Source organism: Hemitrygon akajei, chromosome 14 (assembly GCF_048418815.1).
Source record: "Hemitrygon akajei chromosome 14, sHemAka1.3, whole genome shotgun sequence".
NCBI classification, from domain to species: domain Eukaryota; kingdom Metazoa; phylum Chordata; class Chondrichthyes; order Myliobatiformes; family Dasyatidae; genus Hemitrygon; species Hemitrygon akajei.
The window spans coordinates 83,685,230-83,704,751 of NC_133137.1; the positions used below are offsets into that span (position 1 = coordinate 83,685,230).

At 37.6% G+C, this 19,522-nt stretch overlaps 1 protein-coding gene across 13 annotated transcripts in view; it reads left to right on the top strand.

The window, feature by feature from the left end:
- The window catches only part of usp6nl (USP6 N-terminal like), a 234,856-nt gene that overhangs the window by 168,185 nt on the left and 47,149 nt on the right, over nucleotides 1-19,522 (top strand). For 12 of the 13 annotated variants that reach the window (XM_073066490.1, XM_073066492.1, XM_073066496.1 and 9 more), the window contains 4 exons: nucleotides 9,269-9,376; nucleotides 10,152-10,261; nucleotides 14,889-14,937; nucleotides 16,306-16,426. In XM_073066490.1, the coding sequence (XP_072922591.1) occupies nucleotides 9,269-9,376; nucleotides 10,152-10,261; nucleotides 14,889-14,937; nucleotides 16,306-16,426 (388 nt within the window). Of the gene's footprint in view, nucleotides 1-5,014; nucleotides 5,098-9,268; nucleotides 9,377-10,151; nucleotides 10,262-14,888; nucleotides 14,938-16,305; nucleotides 16,427-19,522 lie in introns of those variants that run through there. The other variant, XM_073066503.1, reaches the window with a different exon arrangement.

Below are 19,522 nucleotides of genomic sequence, written 5' to 3' on the forward strand. Positions count from 1 at the left end.
TTTGACAACATTGATACGACCTACCAAGGACATAGATAGAGGTGACCATTGTACCAGACTCTGTTTTGTAGCATATGAGAGGTTGACAAAGTTTTCACGAAAGAGATCTTTAAACTTCCTTGTGACTGTAATTCCAAGATAAGTAAATTGATTATGGACTACTTTAAAAGGGAGATCTCGAAATATTAGTTCTTGTGCTTCTTTATTAATTGGGAAAAGTTCACTCTTATGTAAGTTGAGTTTATAGCCAGAGATCTGGCTAAACTGGTCAAGAAGTGAAAACATTAGAGGTAAGGATGTAGACGGATATGAGAGAAAGAGTAGTAGGTCATCAGCATAGAGAGAGACTTTATGTTCAACACCCCCTCTCCAAATCCCGGTCAGTTCAGGACATTTTCAAAATGCTATCGCCAGAGGTTCTATAGCCAAATCAAAGAGAAAGGGACTTAAGGGGCATCCCTGACGGGTGCCATGTTTGAGATTGAATACTTGGGATTTCTGAAAGTTAGTTAGAACAGAAGCAGTAGGACACAGGTACAGCAATTGGATCCAAGAGATGAAACTTTGGCCGAGGTCAAATTTTTCTAAGACTGCAAAAAGGTAGTTCCACTCTATACGATCAAATGCTTTCTCCGCATTAAGGGAGATAACACATTCTGGAGTCCCAGTTGGAACTGAGTATAAAATATTAAATAGACGCCGAATGTTAAAAAAAGGGAGACGGTTTTTAATAAAGCCTGTTTGGTCATCAGAGATAATGGAGGGAATAACGGTTTCTAATCTATGAGCCAACACTTTAGCTAAGATCTTTACATCAACATTGAGCAGAGAGATCGGCCTGTACGAGGAACACTCTATTGGGTCTTTGCCCTTTTTTAAAAGAAGAATAATAGATGCCTCATTGAAAGAGGGTGCTATATCCACTTATGGGGAAGACTTCAAGAGTAAATCCGGAGGGGGAAAAATTGGAGCTGGAGTCCCTAAGGCAATCTTAGATAGAGTTCAATGTTACAACTCCTGTGTTGGTGCTGGTACCAAACTGTATCGGTCTCTGCAGTTTCTTTGGGCTCATCAGATGCATGGTGGGGGAGCTTGCTACAGGAGCAACAGCTTGCTATCTATATCGTACTACCCAGGTCTGCATAACCAGACAGCTAGGACGCAATATCCATGGTTAACTCTGACTGACGGAGGCCTCGACTCAGATAAAGCTTTAGCATTATGTCCTTGTTTTTTCTATTCTTGTCCTCTCAAAATGAATGCCATTGTTGCATATGCCTTCCTCACTACCGGCTCAAACTGCCTTTAGGGAATCCTGCACAAGGACTTTGCACCACAGATTTTTGGATTTTCTCCTATTTTGAAAATAGTGTACTTTTTATTCCTTCTACCAAAGTGCATGACCATACACTTCCAAACATTGTATTCCATCTACCACTTCTTTGCTCATTCTCCTAATCTAAGTCCTTCTGTAGCTCCCAGCTTCCTCAGCACAATCTACTCCTCCACCTGTCTTCGTATCATCCGCAAACTTGGCCACAGAGCCATGAATTCCATCATCCGAATGATTGACAATGCAAAATTTGAAAGAAGCGACCCCTGTCGAACACCACTATTTACTGAAAGCAAATCAGAAAAGGCTCCCTTTATTCTCACTCTTTACCTCCTGTGTATTATCCAAGTCTCTATCCATGCTGGTGTCTTTTCTGTGACACCATGGGCTCTTATCTTGCTAAGCAGCTTCATGTGTGGCACCTTCCTGCTTGTTATTTCTTCAAAGAATTCCAACAGATTGGTCAGGCAAGATTTTCCCTCGAGGAGACCATGCTGACTATGGCCTGTTTTCTCATCTGCCTCCAAGTACCCCAAAACCTCATCGTTAACAATCAACTCCAATATCTTCCCAACCACTGAAGTCAGACTAACTGGCCCATAATTTTCTTTTTTCTGTCTCCCTCCCTTCTTGAAGAGCAGAGTGACATTTGCAATTTTCCCATCCTCCAGAACCATTCCAGAATCTAGTGATGCTTGAAAGATTTAATCTCTATCATGCAATTCGATTTTTCAGGATTTTACAGAACCGTATTGTTCTCATTGCTAAACTTGGGAAATATTACTTAAATATACATACTTGAGCATGTAGGCCTCCGTTAGTCTCGATAGACCATTGCGGCTTGGAAAGTTTCCAGGCACAAGCCTGGGCAAGGTTTTTTTTATGGAAGACCAGCAGTTGCCCAAGCTGCAAGTCTCCCCTCTCCACGCCACCAATGTTGTCCAAGGGAAGGGCATTAGGACCCACGCAGCTTGGCACCGGTGTCGTCGCAGAGCAATGTGTGGTTAAGTGCCTTGCTCAAGGACACACACGCAGCTCGAACTAGCGACCTTCAGATAACTAGACGAACGCCTTAACCACTTGGCCACACTTGAGCATATGATGTAGTGAATTGGTAAACAAGCAAGTAAAGTTACATGTCATCTCAGTTGGTTCTGAAGCTTTGTGATCAGGCCTGTTGCAAATCATGAAAGAATTACAACATTCAACACTAGGTTAGTAATATTTTATTAAAATCAGCTCCTGAATTGATGCAAGAAAAATGAAAAATGAAAAATAAGTTGGCAGTTGTTGGATGTATATTTACTTCCTTTTCAGTTTTTAAAATCTACAAAGTACTTTGAATATTCACCAAAAATGAACTTAATAAAGATTGGAAAATTTAATGTAGTTACCTTATCCACATATTGTCACAAATGCAAATGTTCTAGTCAAATGGAAATTGCTATCACTTAATTCATTTATATAATCCCTTTTGCCACACACAATGGTTAGGCACATTACACAATATAATAGAATAATTAATTATGCATTGAATTCTTTAATTCCCTGGTAGATGCAGTCTCACCAAGCATTTTGTAGTCTAAAAGCAAAAAAACTGTAAAGGCTGGAAATATTAACTGAAAGCACAAAAGTGAAGTTGGTGAAGAAGCATGTAAAGAGAGAAACAGTTAATCTCAAATGAATGTGGAAAGCTTAGTTGCAGAGGCGGAGGGAGAATGGAGAGAACAAAAGGAATTTTTGCTGGGGTGGAGACTGAAGAAAAACTGAGCAGTGCAAATGGTGACGATGCTGTCCAAGTGGTGAATTTTTCCAGATTGCAAATGAGTACAGAAAGGAGATAGCCTCATGACATGGTGCTGTGACAGCAACCTTTCCCTCTATGTCAGCAAGACAATAGAGCTGGTCATTAGCTGCAGGAAAGCTCAATTTCAACACATGTTTCTGTTACATCGGAAGTCAACAAAGTTGAACGTTTCAAGTTCCTAGGAATGAGTATCACCAATAACTAGTTCTGGTCCAACCAATTAATGCCACAGCCATGAAAGCTTACCAACACATCTACTTCCTCAGGAGACTAAAGAAATTTGGTATTCTCCTTTGGGAAGACAAGCAGGGTAGGACATAAATGGGAGGACAAAACCAGTGTGGTAGTGCTCTGAAGAATACGGTAGAACAGAGGGAATAAAGGGAAAGGAGAGTGGCGTCACAAGTTGATAGAGTTGTAAAGAAAGCTTTTGGAGTAGTTCTGGTCACTGACATACAGGAAGGAAATCAATAAGATTGAAAGAGTGCAGAGAAAATTTACAAGGATGTTGCCAGGACTTGAGAGCGTGAGTTATAGGGGAAGGTTGAATAAGTTGGGACTTTATTTCCCAGTGCATAGGAGAATGAGAGGAGATTTGATAGAGGTATACAAAATTATGAGAGGTACAGATTGGGTAAATGCAAGCGGGCTTTTTCCATTGAGGTTCTATGAGTCTAGAACTAGAGGTCATGTGTTAAGGGTGAAATTTGTAAGGGGAACATATGAGAGGGTGGTCAGCATGTGGAGCAAGCTACAGGTGGAAGTGGTGGATGCAGTAGTGGATTCAATTTCAACAGTTCACAGAAATTTAGATGAGTACATGGATGGAACGGCTATGGTCCAGGTGCTTGTCAGTGGGACAAGGCAGAATAATAGTTCAACATGGACTAGATGGGCTGAAAGGCCTTTTTCTATGAAGTGGTATTCTATTACACTATGACCCCTATTAATTTTATTCAATGTAGTATAGAAACCAGTCTATTCAGAAGCATCAAAGTCAAGTCAAAATAAATTTATTTTCTAAGTACATCTATGTCACTATATGCTCTCTTGAGATTAATTTTCTTACAGACATTTACAGTAAAAATAAATACAATAAAATTTATGGTAGAACTATAAATAACAAGGACTGACAACAAATGTGCAAAATAAGATATCGTGCAAATAAATAATACAGAGAACACGAGTTGTAGAGTCCTTGAAAGTAAGTCTATTGGTTGTGGAGTCAGTTCGGTGTTGAAGTGTGTGAAATTATCCAAACTAGTTGAGGAGCATGATGGTTTGGTATGGTAGCTTCTCTGCCTGTAACTGCAGAGAGTTGTGGTTGCAGCTCAGCACATCATGGAAAGCAGCCTCCCTTCCCTGGACTCTGCACTTCTCACTGCCTCCGTAAATCAGCCAGCATAATCAAGGACCATATCCATACCAGACATCTTCTCTCCACAAACCCTTCTTTCAAGCAGAAGCAAAAATATGAATGTATGTACCACCAAGCTCAAAGACAGGTTTTATACTTAGAACTCATAGATTTTTTTTCTCCAGGGTTAAAGAATCGAAAACCAGAGGGTATAGTTATAAAGTGAGATGGAAAAAATGTAACATGAATATGAGAGGCAATTTCAAATTGAATTCTAAATGCGAAATAAATTTAGAAATTTGAAATTCATTTAGCTTACATGTATTAGGGTGAAGTATCCAAAGCAAATATAATTTGAAAATTTTGGGAGTACTTGAAAAATTTAGCAGGTACTTCCATATTTAATTTTCATAATAATGTAGATACTTTCAAGAATAGTACATGTGCAATGCCAGCCATTCCAAACTTTGCAATCACACTAAGCCACTTTTTTATTTCCCACTGTAGTGAAAATCTGTTTGAAGGGGGATGGGAGAAAAGCAACAAGTTTCATGTGCATGATGAAAGTGCTTGGAAGTAGGTACAGAGGAGATGTCAGGGGTAAGTTTTTTACACAGAGAGTGGTGAGTGCGTGGAATGAGCTGTCGGTGACGGTGGTGGAGGTGGAAACGATAGAGTCTTTTAAGAGACTCCTGGATGGCTACGTGGAGCTTAGAAGAATAGAGGGCTATGGGTAAAGTCTAAATAGTTCTAAGGTAGGCACATGATTGGCATAGCTTTGTGGGCCGAAGGGCCTGTATTGTGCTGTAGGTTTTCTATGTTTCTATGAGTTCAAGTGGTTTCTTTATGAAGGAGTTCCTCAGTGAGAGTTTCTCCAGAATAGTATTAACAAGGTGAACTGTGAGTGCTGTAAACTAAATTGAAAGAAGTCTAGGTGTACTTTTTTTTTTAAAGAATGAGCTTTTGAGTCCCTCAGTGATGAGAATAAAAGAGGTAAATGGACACATACTGCATCTCCTATGGTTACATGGGATAGTGGAAATGGAAGGGTGAGCCAGAGCACTACCAAGGTAACATATACTTTGGAAAGCTCAGAGAAGAGATCGGATCTGTTGGTGGGAACCCAAGGTGATGGTATAAGCAGAGTTATTGAAGTGGTGGCTAGTTGGGTAGAAGCTGAGGACCAGTAGATACCTCTCCCCCTCCTCTAGAGAGAAGGGGGTGGGGTTTGAGATCAGCAGGTTTGGAAATGGAACAGGCACTGTTGAGAGTCATAACTGTGGTACAGGGGAAGCCATCATTAAGGATAGAAATTACATCACAAGCAGTGTTGTGGAAATTACCCTTGATGGACTTGGAGAGGCTGGAGTCATTACTGGAAGCACCTCCTTCCACCTTCCTTCAGTGACTTTGGACAAAGACACAAGAAACAACATTTACAAGTACAGTGGATTCTGGTTAATTGGGACACATTAACATTTTGGCCCAATTAACTGGCTGCTCCAATTAGCCAACATTTCATGGAAATAGTTAAAAAGGTATTTAAAAAAGCCAAACTACTGTTTAACCAAATAATTTATTTCCATTCTCTCAGTATTAGCTCCTGATATTTTTCATTGCACTTAGAAATAATCATCATTTTCTTAACATTGCCATATTATTGGGTAGCACCTCTGTGGCCATACCTTGGAATGCCGTTTCGACAGGTGGACTAAACCTGGTGAGGATAGCCAGCAGAATCATGTCCCTGTGAGATAGGGATATGCCTGTCCTAGCATGTGAAGTCAGCTCCAGTGGACTGAGCTGGTAAGATCTACAGTGAAAATGATACCTGAACATAGAGGATTGGCTTACTGACAGAAAGCAGTGAGATAGGGTGAGTGGGCCTTTTCTAGGGCAGTAGGTTGTGATTAGTAGAATATTAAAGGAATCGGTACTAGGGCCTCTATTATTTACAGTCTTATTAATGACTTCAATGCAAGCATGAAGTACTGTTGTATCTACTTTGAAATTACATAGTTGGATGGGAAAGCAAGCTGCGAGGATAAAACTCTACAAAAGGATACCGATAAAACACATAAAGTAAAAGTTGGTTGGAATATAATGTGGGGCAATATGGATTCTCCATTCTGGTAGAAAGAATAGAAAAACATTATTGTTTGAATGTTGTAAAGCCACACATTGTTGGTGTACAGAGTGATCTAGGTGTTCCTGTGTATGAAACAGTGAATTAAGCATTGAGAAAGAAAAATTGAATATTGACTTTTATAGTAAAAGGATGGTGTATAAAATGGAGGAAGTCTTTACTGCATATGTTTTGGGTGTTAGCAGTATCTGAGGTACAATGTTCAATTTTGGATTCAATGGTTGAGGAAAGATGGAAACACCAATGCCCTTGAATGGAAAATCCTACAAAAAGTAGTGGATACAACCCACTCCATCACAGGTAAAGCCCTCCCCACCACTGAGCACATCTATATGAAATGTTGGTGCAGGAAAGCAGCATCCATCATCAGGATCCCCCACCACCCAGAACTTGCTCTTTTCTTGCTGCTCCCATCAGAAAGAAGGTACAGGAGCCTTGGAACTCTCACAACCAGGTTCAGGAAAGTTATTAGCCCTGAACCAGCAGGTTCTTGAATTAAAGGAGAAAACCTCACTGAACCTACTGAATTTCACTTGCCACATTGAAATGTTCCCACAACCCATGGACTCACTTTCAAGGCTCTTCATCTCATGTTCTCGATATTTATTGCTTATGTATCTATTACAGTATATTGCTTGTTTCCCTCTCCCTCTCTCTTTTTCCCCTCCCCACACTGGGTGTTTGACGGTCTTCTTTTGTTTTTAATGGGTTCTCTTGGGTTTCTTCGTTTTGTAGCTGCCTGTAAGGAGACAAATCCCAAGGTTGTATAAAGTATAATAATGAATGTGTTTTGAATTTTGAACTACTTTGTTTTTGTATTTGCACAGTTTGTTGTCTTTTGCACACTGGTTGAATACCCAAGTTGGTGTGGTCTTTCATTGATTCTGTTATGGTTATTACTCTTTGGATTTATTAAGTATGCCTGCAAGACAATGAATATGGTTACATATACATACTTTGATAATAAATTTACTTACAGCTTTGAACTTTAAACTTACATTAGAGACAGCTCAGCGAAGGTTCAGAAGACTGATTCCTGTGTTGAAGGGATTGCCTAATGAGATAAGGCTAAGCAGGTTGAGCCTCTAGGACAGATATTCCTAATCTGAGGTCCACAGAACCCTCAGTTCCATGGCATAATAAAGAGTGGGGACCCCTGCTCTAGGAGGTAATTTTATTAAAACTTATAGGATACTAAGCCTGTCAGACAAGAAAGAAGGTTGATACTGAGAGGATCTTTCCTCATGAGGGATTCTGGAAGTAAGAGGCTTTGTTTCAGAGTGAGAGGTGCACATTTAAGATGGAGATGAGAGGGAATTTATTACCTGACCATTAATCTTTGAAATTTTCTATCCCAGAGAGCTCTGGAGGGTGGATTATTGAATCTATGCCAAAATAGGTGTTCAGAATTTTGTTTGATAGGGAATTCAGGGATTATGTTGAACAGGTGGAGTCGGTGCCTACATTAGAACAGCTATGAATTTATTTAATGATGGAGCAATCTTAATAAGCATTTGGCCATTCTGTTTCTAGTTCTTGTATTATATTCCATATGAGAGTATTGTCTAACCAAGGTCTTTTGTTTTTTCAGAGTTCAAAGTCAATTTATTATGAAAGCACATAGACTGTGTATCACTATATACTACCTTGTGATTTATTTTCTTATGGGCAGTCACAGTAGAAAATATAAATATACAAACATAATTGAATCAATGAAGCATAATCAAATCAATGAACATCTTACACAAAGACAGATAAACAGCCAATCTGCAAAAGAAGACAAACTGCAAATAAAAATCCAAAACTAAATAAATGAATGAATGAATGATATTGAGAACATAAGTTGTGGAGTCATTTTTAACCTACGCCATTTTCCAGATGGTAAGTTTGTTAATTAAGAGTCATTTGAGTTTTCCAGCCATTGATGGCCAGTGAGCAGACTGTCTATTTAGTAACTCTGTGCTGCTGCTGAAGCAGTCATTAATCAAGTCATGATTCCAAAATGTTGCTCTTGGAAAAGCTAAACAGCTGATGAGATCAATAGGTCACCTTACTAAAACATAGTGCTTTGTTTAAACAGGCACTGTAAAGTTTTAAAAAAAACCTTAACAAATTATCTAGGAAATCTTTCCAGGAAACAAAAGACACAGAACACATATAGTGGAAGTATTGGTAACTTGTGAGATTCTGTGTTGTGTGGCTCCATTGACCAGTACATTTGAGTTTGTAGGAACTTTTTCCAACCCAGTAGCGTTGAGAACTTGATCTCCATGTCAGACCCGTTTATCATGCTAATGTTAGTTACTTTTAACTCTCCTCTTTCCATCCACCACACACTTCACTTCTTTTGCCCCAGCCTCTAGTGAGACTAGAAAATGGAAAAACTATTCACGCCGAAATGTTGTTCTAAGCATATTAAGATTATTAAGTAGCCTGATATAAGCCCTCTAGTTGGTAAAATTTCCTTGTCTCAATTTTATAATTGGAACTATCTGTAATTTATATTAATAAAAGATGGATCATTTTGCAGCATTCCAAGGTAGGAAATACAATAATGCTGTTTGAGTAAATTGCCTGAGTATTATGATGGACGACAATTTATTTCTTTTTAACTTTGATTCAAAGGTGGTAAGGAGAATTTATAAGGGAATCCCACTGCAACTGAGAGGGCAGGTCTGGTCATTACTTCTGGAAATACAAAAAATAAAACAGGAGAAAAATGACTTGTATGATGTAAGTTTCCAGCAATGTCTGATATTTTTAACCGCTAGAACCGTGATAGAATGTTATATTTTACTTTCACTGTTGAAAGTATAAGTTAAGAATAAAATGGTAGTTATGGATTTTTGTGCCTTTTTGTAAGCATTTTTATAATTGGTCTTTAGTCATTAATTTCACACTTTTCTCACACCCACTTTTGCTAATTTGTTACTTCCCCTATCTCTAAATTGAAGATTGAGCTGAAAGTCTTGAGGTTATTTTATTCAATTGATAAAGAGTTATATTGAATGAAAACCAGTTTCGGTTGCAGTACACAGATGTACACACACACCCTTTCTTTGATGTTCCCTACTTGTTGGTCCTTGACTCAAGCATGACAGAAGTTACTGACTGCTGTAAGGCATGCGAAGGATAACTAAGCTCATGAACGTACAACTTAGTGTGATTCAATGCTGGAAGAAAACTAGTAATGAACATCTGTCCTGATGAAGGCTCTTGGCCCGAAATGTTGACTGTACTCTTTTCCATAGATGCTGTCTGGCCTGCAGCGTCCTCCAGCATTTTGTGTGGGTTGCTTAAAGAACATCAAATACTACATTTTAATTACACAGGTTTATTATAGAATGTGAATGATTTGAAGCTTATTAAATAAGCATTAACTTGTGTCCATTAAAAGTAAAATGATTTAGCTTTAAATATTTTAGCTTTGCTTTATTTTGTTAAGAACGTTGTGGTCAAATTATAAACTTATTTCTTTTCTTCTTAACTTCTTTTATAAAAAACAAAGAAACTTAAGAACAGAGCACGGGCAACATCTCCTGATATCAGGCAGATTGACCTCGATGTGAACCGTACTTACAGGAACCATATCATGTTTAGGGAAAGATATGGAGTCAAGTAAGGAATTTTATCTTATCCATTCGTTTTTGTTGTGCATTTAATTACAATATGCTTGTCATAGTAATTGTACTGTTTTTCACCTTGAGAATATTCACACAGATGTAACTGCTTCCTTGTCTTTACATGTAAAGGGAAAAATAATCAATCCGACAGGACTGATTGTCTTTTAATTGAAATATCCATCTTGTTTAGATGAGTGTGGCTCCAATAACAGTCAGGCCAGGGAACAGCAAACTATATGACTTCCATTTATGTATATTTTCCACAATAAGTATTTATTTCTTCCATCCACTGATGCATTGCAGACCTCATCTAGCTGCATTTCCTGAGCCTGTGTCCACTGCCACACATAGCAACAAGAGCAACTGACTTAAGGTTCTGCTGTTCCTGAATATCTTCATCACATAAATTGCAACAGTAGAAGTCAGGGTGCTATCAAAGTCCTTGAGCTCAATTAGGAATTGGAAATAACTTTATCAGCAGTGCCTACATTATGCTTTTGAATTCAAAAAAAGATGCTTGGCAAAGTGGCTTCAAATTGTGCATAAGGTTGTTTTGCATCTATTTCCTAAATATTCATATTATACCCTTGTTAATTTCAAACTAGATTTGAAGTTCCTCAATGCAGTGGCTGGAGCTTGATTCTTCTCAGAATTGTGGATATGATTTGGTGTCTTGCTGCTGCACATTGTACTGCCAAGAAATTTGAAAATGCTGCTTTCATTTTAATTTCTTTTAAATATTGTAGCCTCATTAAATTACTGTTGGTCTCTGTATTTCATTTTATTTACAGCTTTCTGCACTTCATTTTTTGTGTATATTTATAAGGTTTTATTTGAACAGTGAATACTAATGACCTTATTAGTTAGGGCAAAGATAGTGGTGGGTGGTATTGACGTCTCTCAGGAAACTAATTAACATTACTCTTTGCCCCTTCAAACTCTCCAGTGTGTTTGCTCTGATTGGTCTTTATTTAGATTTCCTTCCATATCAGGCTTAATAAAAATTATAATGTTATCAGCAACATTATGTCAACAATGATTTCAAGTTAGCACAAAAGAAAAAATAAATAATAATTCTGTATGATGGCAATTCTTGGAACAAATGAATGAGAATCAATTTTCAGTTATTTTCGAACCTGCATAGAATTAGATGTAGGTATTGGAATTACAATCCAACTATGTGAACTTTTAGTTTGCTATTGCATTGTAAAATGATAAGAACTCCATTTTAATTGTGATGTTCCTTCATTTATTATCATTATTGAAAATATTGTAAATTGAAAGAAATTAATGTTAGTTCCTTTTCACCAACAAACTAAACGTAGACCCATATTCTCATAACAACCCCCCTCCCCCCCCCCCACTGATTCTACCACTGACAGGAGGAATTTACAGTGGCCAGTTATGTGGAATTAATGTAAGATTAGTGTAAACAGGTGGTTGATGGTCAGCAGAGACTTTGGCTGACAGACCTCTGTTTATTTAACATCACTTTTGCCACACAGCTAAAAGTGCATAGTAACTAGGCAATGTTACCACCTGTTTGTTTTTTTTAGGAGTTGGGCTGGACTGGAGATGCTTTACCCCACCTCACTTCGTTCTCTATTGCTTTTAGGGTGAAAATTATATCAGAGCTTTTGACTACCTTGGCCTCCTAGTGTAAAGCCACATATTCAGTAGTTCCTCAGCCACTGCCATTTTCACAGTAGCCCCACAGGCCTGTGTATTAATATCCATTGCTGAAGTGTAAATCTGGAAACATCCCTGATTTTATTTGGAAGGGAAACCTTTGATGCAGCACTGAAGGTGGTTAGTTTTAGACTTTGCTTTGTGGAGCTTCTGCACTGGTGTTTGGGAGCTCAGATTGACCTCTGGTGACTACACTATCTTCTTTTGAGCTAAGAACAGCATGAGCCTATGATGTGTTTGGCAGAATTGAACAAGTTCTGTTTCTGTGAATAGTTTTCACCTTCAGGAGTATGCTTGCATTGTAACTGTGCAGTAACAACCTGGCTTAAGGCACAATTGATTAAGTGTAAATCTTTCTCATCACAAAGTTGTCTATTACCAGTGTTATCTACTAGCTCCTGTGATCACATAGAGTAAAATAAATTGACTGAAGACTGGCTTTAACCAAAAGACATGGGAGCAGAATGAGGCCACTCAGCCCATCGAGACTGTCCCGCCATTCCATCATGGCTGATTTATTATCCCTCTTGCCTTCTCCCCGTAACCTTTTGCGGCCTTCCTAATCAAGAACTTATCAATTTCTGCTTTAAATATACCCATTGACTTTGCTCTGTTGTTGTCTGTGGCAATGAATTGCACAGATTTCCCACCATCTGGTTAAAGAAATTTCTGTTCAAGAAGGACATCCCTCTATTCTGAGGTTGTGCTCTCTGGTCCTAAACTCCCCGCTATAGGAAACATCCTCTCCACATTCATTCTATCCAGGCCTTCAATATTCGATGGATTTCAATGAGATTCCCTCACCCCCCTCCCCATTCTTCTAAACTCTAGCAAGTACAGCCTCAGAGCCACCAAATGCTCCTTATACATTAACTATTTCACTCCCAGAATCATTCTCATGAACCTCCTCTAGATGAAAAAAGATCTCGTGTTTTCCCAATGTATATGTCTAATAAACTCTTCTCGGGCTTCCAATCAGGTACAGGTATCAATTTTAACTGATGTTTTGATGACAGGCTCTGCCATCTTCTTCAGGGATGATGCCTAGACACATCTAGTCCAGTGGTATATGCCTCCTCTAGATCCTTTCCAATGCCAGCACATACTTTTTTAGATGAAGGGCCCAGAACTGCTTACAATTCTCCAAACATGATCTGACCAGTGCCTTCGCATTGCGTTCTTACTGTAATATTCTCAAAATGAATGTTAACATTGTATTGTGGTGGGAACTTGAGAAAAAGACAAGCTAGAAGGATGTGTTGATCAATGAGTACTTTAAGGATGGCATTGAGTGTCACATTTAATCTGACAGTTTTGACCAGTGGGCAAGTAAGCCTTTCTGAGTTTAAATTTTTTTACAAAATTCTCTCATGTTCCATAGTAATTTGGAGCAGAGATATCATTGATTAACAAATTAGTACAAATAATTATGGACTTTTTAAATAACAGACAAATCAAAATAAAATAAGCATTTTAGAAAACCTTTCAGCAATTAGTAATATTAATTTTTATAAAGACAATTGGAAAAATAGCATCATTTCTAAATAGTATTGTTATTGTAACATTTACTATCCAAATATTAATGTGTACACTGGACCTGTGTCTTGCTGGTGCCAAGCCAGCATGAGCTGTTTCCTCTGAAAACATCTCGCTGTTCTCAGGTTGTAAAAAACCATTTGCTACTTCATTTGGCAGTAAAGATAATCATTATGTATCTGTTTATTATGAGTGGCATTTAAAGAGGGGAGGCGCTGCATGCTGTGTAAGAAACAAATTTTTGCATGTACCATCTTGACCTCACATACCATAGGTGCACTAACCCTCGTAGACATTGACTTGGAAGAATACAACCCATGATGTAAGAGCCTAGGACTCTAATGCATAGGAAACAGAACAAGAATCAGAATATCACCACGTCACCCTGACCAGCAGAAATAATAAATGATGATATGTACTTCTCCAAGCATGCTGTTCATTTATACTCTGTGTGAAAGCTAGTCCTATTATCAGTAGTGGTTATTTTCAAATCGAAGTGACAGCAGTTACTGTGATTGTGAATGATTGTCTTGTCTTTTGCACTTAACTGTTGGGAGTGCCCTTCTATTATTGGCCACTTCCATTCATAATTTGATGTGGTAGGAATGATTGTGGCTATGTTTTGGTCAGTTGACTTTTTGCTGTTCTCCTGTGTATTCTGCGATGGATGGCTTATCTAGTTTTATTCATGAGCTGATGAGAACCAGCCATGTTCTGAAGAGTCTGGAGTCGTATGTAAACCAGTAAAGTTAAAGATAGTCTATTTGCTGCTTAAAGGTGAAACCTGTGGAATTTTTATGATACTGTTGTAGTTTTGAAGTCACCATCACTGATGCTAGTGTTTTTAATTCATTGTTATTTAATTAACTAAATTTAAAACTCCCTAGTTGCCATGTTTAGATCTAGACTTCGGTTTCTGATTGCTTTAATCCTGTCATCTGGAGGTGTAATCCAGTATAAACTGCATATTAGTCAATCTAAAGTGGTTTTACTATTTAACATAATACAGTAGAATGCTTATCATTTATGGTCATTGTTAAAACCGCTAAGATTTTCCCATTAACAGTTTTACTTTATGATCTTATTTACATTGCTCCCTTGTGTCATGTCATACACAGCAGGCAGTATGATCCCCTTGAGCTGAAAGCAAAATCGTTCCTTTTTAATTTCAGTGTTGAATACAGTAGTGAAGCATGTTGATCCATTTGGATCTATCCATTACTGCCACTTTTCTTAACAGCTACTTTTGTGCATTGGAATATTTACATATCCAGACACCCTAAACTCTTGCTCCCACCATATTTTTAACACTGCTTGATTCAAAATATATTTATGTATTAATTGTGACATCAGAAGGAATTTTTACATCATTTCTGTGCCTTGACTCTCTTCTACAGGCAGCAAGCTTTGTTCCATGTTTTAGCAGCTTATTCCATGTACAACACGGTATGTTTTTTGGGTTCATATTTTCATCCTAAAGTATTATACATAAATTTTCATAATGAATGTAATTATTTAGTTTTGCTTTCAAAATGCACAATTCCGGTAGTTACACTTTTTCTGTCAAGTGAAAGTTGCAGCTTTTGATTTTGAAATGAGGTCTGGTAGAAAGCTGATAATTCATTGTGTGGAAATTGCTTAGATGAAGAAATTGTGTGATTTTTTTTTTGGCTAACTGTTCCCTATTCTTAGTGGGCTTATTTGTAGCAGCACAAAATCATTGTGTAAAAGAAGTTCATGTTAGAATACAGAAATCTTGAATTTAAGCAAGTCAGAAGCAATAATTTGATTTTTGAAGTAAGGGTGAGTTAGAATCTTTAGACCTATTTCACCATATAACAAACATTCTCAAAGTGTTCCAAAATGTTTTCTGTGCATTTAGTCCTAAAAGTGTACTGTAACTGTTTAAGCTCCATATGTCCTTTGCCACATAATTCTTAATTTACACTCAATATCATGTACTTATATTTTTTTCTCCCCGTGAATTTATCATGGTTGCCCTTAAATCAAAGTGTTGTTTTTACTTCCACTGCTCAGTGTTAGACATTCCAACTGGTCCATTAGGTGATGAACTGTCTCTTGAATTTCCTGCTTGACGATTACATTTGTGAATCTGCTTTGAGGTTCCCCGCAGTTGAATTTTTTTTTCTGTGTGAATTTTCCCTGTCAAACACTTCCATCCCTCAGAACCTCAGCTTGTTCATCCTTGGCCTTCTTTTTCCAGAGAAAAGTTCTGCAACTTTTTTGGTCCTTATGGTAAGCATCCCAATTAATTGTATGACTGTTCTGATTTTTTTTGTGTGGTATTGCAATTGTGGAATACTGTTCCTCTTTTTTTTCTTCATTCCACAAGGATTTTTGTTTTGTAGTTTTGCTTTGCTTTCATGGTTTTTTTCAATGTTACTCCAATTTAATCTCTCATAATTGCCTTATCACAGTATGTGCAAGTCAAGTGGTTTATGTTTAGGGAAAAGTAATTTCATTCAGTGGTCAGTACATGTCCGGCTGTTCTGTTTACTCCAAGTTTCACCACCATCTTTCTACACATCTTCCAGTTTTTGACAGCAGCAGTTCTTGTGTTACATTTATACCGCAACGATAGAAACAAAATTCACAGATTAGATTTATGAAGAAATTTGAAAGAAACTGCCCTTTCATGTTTCTCCCTATTTCCTCATGTTTATCTAATATCTATCAGCCAGTTTTATAAACAAAATTTTATAAATCATATACCCAACTTTGTTTCTTTAAAAGAAAAGACTTGTGTCTGAATAACCTTTCAATTTCATTGTTGTACATTTTGTTGACTTGCAGGAAGTAGGTTATTGCCAGGGAATGAGTCAGATCACTGCACTGCTTCTTATGTATCTGAATGAGGAGGATGCCTTCTGGGCACTTGTTCGACTGCTGTCTGGTCCAAAACATAGCATGCATGGTGAGATTTTTTTTCTGGATATTTCCATTAAAATATAACACAAAACTTGTTGACTGTCAGTGGAGGGAAAATTGAATGACTTTATTTGTTAATTTCATAGTTTATATCAGTTCTAATCAGAACCATTGACTGGAACATAATCACCACAGCTTTTTGCTTGTCTGGGATTGCTAGGGCCCTTCAACTTGTTTGCCTTTATTCTGCATTCTGTTATTGTTTTACTTTGACCTCAACACATTGTGTAATGATTTGATCTATATGATCAGTATGCAAGACAAGCTTTTCACTGTATATCGGTATAAGTGCCAATAAGTCCTCAATTATAATGATTCCATTGTCCTTCTCCCTCATTAACCAGCTTTCTTGTGCTTGGGTTTAGCATATAGAGCCATAGAACATTACAGCACAGAAACAGGCCTTGTCCTTCTTGGCTGTGCCGAACCATTTTTTTTTGCCTAGTCCCACTGGACCATATCCCTCCATACACCTCTTATCCATGTACCTGTCCAGGGTTTTTTTTATAAATGTTAAAAGTGAGCCCGCATTTACCACTTCATCTGGCAGCTCATTCATATCTTCTCTATCTGCCATATTGCCACCTGCAATGTCTTTTATTTGGATTATAATCTTATCACCAAGTACATTCAGTGCATACCCTCACAAGAATGAGAGTTGAGGTCATTGAAACATACCAAGATGTACAGGTGATGATTCCCTGGCTTGAGTGTCTAGAACCAGGAGTTACAGTCTCAGTATTTCAGGACTAAGGTGAGAAAATATTTCTTAATCCATACTACAATACATGTTCGGAATTCTTTGGCCAACTAGACTTTGGAAGCTCAGTTGTTCAATTTACTTGAGGCAAAGAGGGATAGATTTTCAGTTATTAAAGGAATCAAGTAATGTACTTATGCAGGAAAGTGGTATTGCAGAAGAACAGTCATGATATTGGAAAGCAGTGCAGATAAAGGGCTGGGAGGTGGGGGAATAGACTACTCCTGTTCTTTGCGTGTGTCTATTTTGCTTTTCAAACGGGATCCCTTCTCGGAAACTTCCTTGTGACAATTTTAGTAATGAATGGCTGCTAAACTACAGATCCTCTATTGTTGAGCCCTTCGTTATTTATGCGACAGAAAACAACTTCTTTAAATACTTGATTTTTTTTAACCTTTTTAACCAATTAATATTTATAGGACTACATCATTATAGTAGTCAAGTTGCTTAAGAACTGCTACGACAACATACTGCTGGAAAAAGACAGGGCAGTAAATGCTCTTTTATCTAGGATGTATAGAAATACACAAGTGAGTGAAACCAGGGTTACACTAAAGGGCTGGGGGTGAGCAAAGAACACAATTGAATGTAAAGGAATTATGATCTAGATTAATTTTCTGATGCTGAAGCAGTGAATTGAACCACATTTTACATTACATTGGTTTAAGTAGCTAGTGAGGGATGAATGAGTTTAACTGTTGGGATGAGTGGCTTGAGACTAAAAAAAATGCAAGGTTGAATTTAGATTTAGTAGAGTTGCCAGATTAGCCTCAGAACTGGAGTACTTACAACATACGTGGACTTAAACAGAGCTAAAGCAGGCAGATGGTGAAATGCAACGTACTTTCAGCAGAGATAAAAGTGCCATAATGTCTGACATTATACACATGGAGAGATGAGACTGCTATGGAAGGGTGCTTGGAGAATTAATTTTGTTGCAGAAAAATACATCTTTTTCTTCAATTGATTACAATCAATACCTGATAATTATCAGTGTTAAATATTTAAACACATGACAGGCAAGGTCAGTGAATTTTGGGAACTGGCTTCATTATTGTGGTGCTGCAATGCTTCAGACTTCAATTTTTCAAATGAATGTCATACAGCAAGATTGCTTATTCCCCAAATCCCCTAATAAATCAGCAATTTTTCTATGGATTTTGTACATGAGGATACTGAAAACTTGACAGAATTGGTTTTGATTGTGAAAATGCTAATTCTAAGCATTTGTTTTTTAAACCAACATGATAACCAAACCAAAGACTCCCCACCAGAAACCTAAAGCAAAGCGTTCTACTTCAATTTATAAAGCTATTATAACAGTTACAGTTTATGTAGTTTAATTTTTAATGACCAAGTTATTTCTTAATAAATTGGAATATTTTCAGTCATGTCCATCAGGGGTGTTGCCAGAATGAATAGATTGGATAGCATATTTCCCCAAGTTCACATCTATCCTATAAAACTTAATCTGAATCCCTAGATAAACTGACAGAACTTAAGTCTATTGCATGCATCACTTAAATCACCATAGATTTATACATGCATGCCACATTTGATTTGCCGTGTTATAATTGGAACTATATTGTGTAGAGTGGAATTGAAAGTGGAGAAATTGAGTAAGTTAATGAGAAGTTATTCTTGTATTTCTGATATTTCAATGTGTGAAAGCATGATGCCAATCCAGAAGGCTCTATGAAATTAAGACAGAACGTTGCAGTGGTGTATTAATTTGTAGTTGCCAGCAACTACAGGTTCCTGAAATATTTTAACTATGTTTGATGGCCAATTCAAAGGGGTTCCTTTTGAGTGATTAATAAATCAGTTCATGCTTTAGCATTATCGGGGCAATAATGATGGTATGCATGCACGTGCATACACTAAGAAATTGCCACAAAACAACAAGTTTCATGACATAGGTCAGTGATCTTAAACCTGGTTTTGATTCTGATAAGCACAAGAGATTTCACAGATGCTGGAAATCTAAAATAACACAGAAAATTCTGAAAGAGCTCAACAGGTCAGGCAGCGTCTATGGAAAGGAACAAAGTCCATCAGGACTGATTCTGAAATGTCCCCTGAAATATTTTCAGTGTGGAATACAATTGTTACAGATTAGCTGTTTGATTTGACAGCTAACATATAGCTAAGTGGAAACATAGGGCCGGTCTGGTAAGTTCTACTAGGTCTGTGACCATAAGACATAGGAACAGAATTAGGCCGTTCAGCCCATCAACCAACTACAGTCAATTTAGCCACATAAGAATAAGCAATTGTGGGATACTGGCTTATACATATTTAAATATTGCGAATCTATCAGTC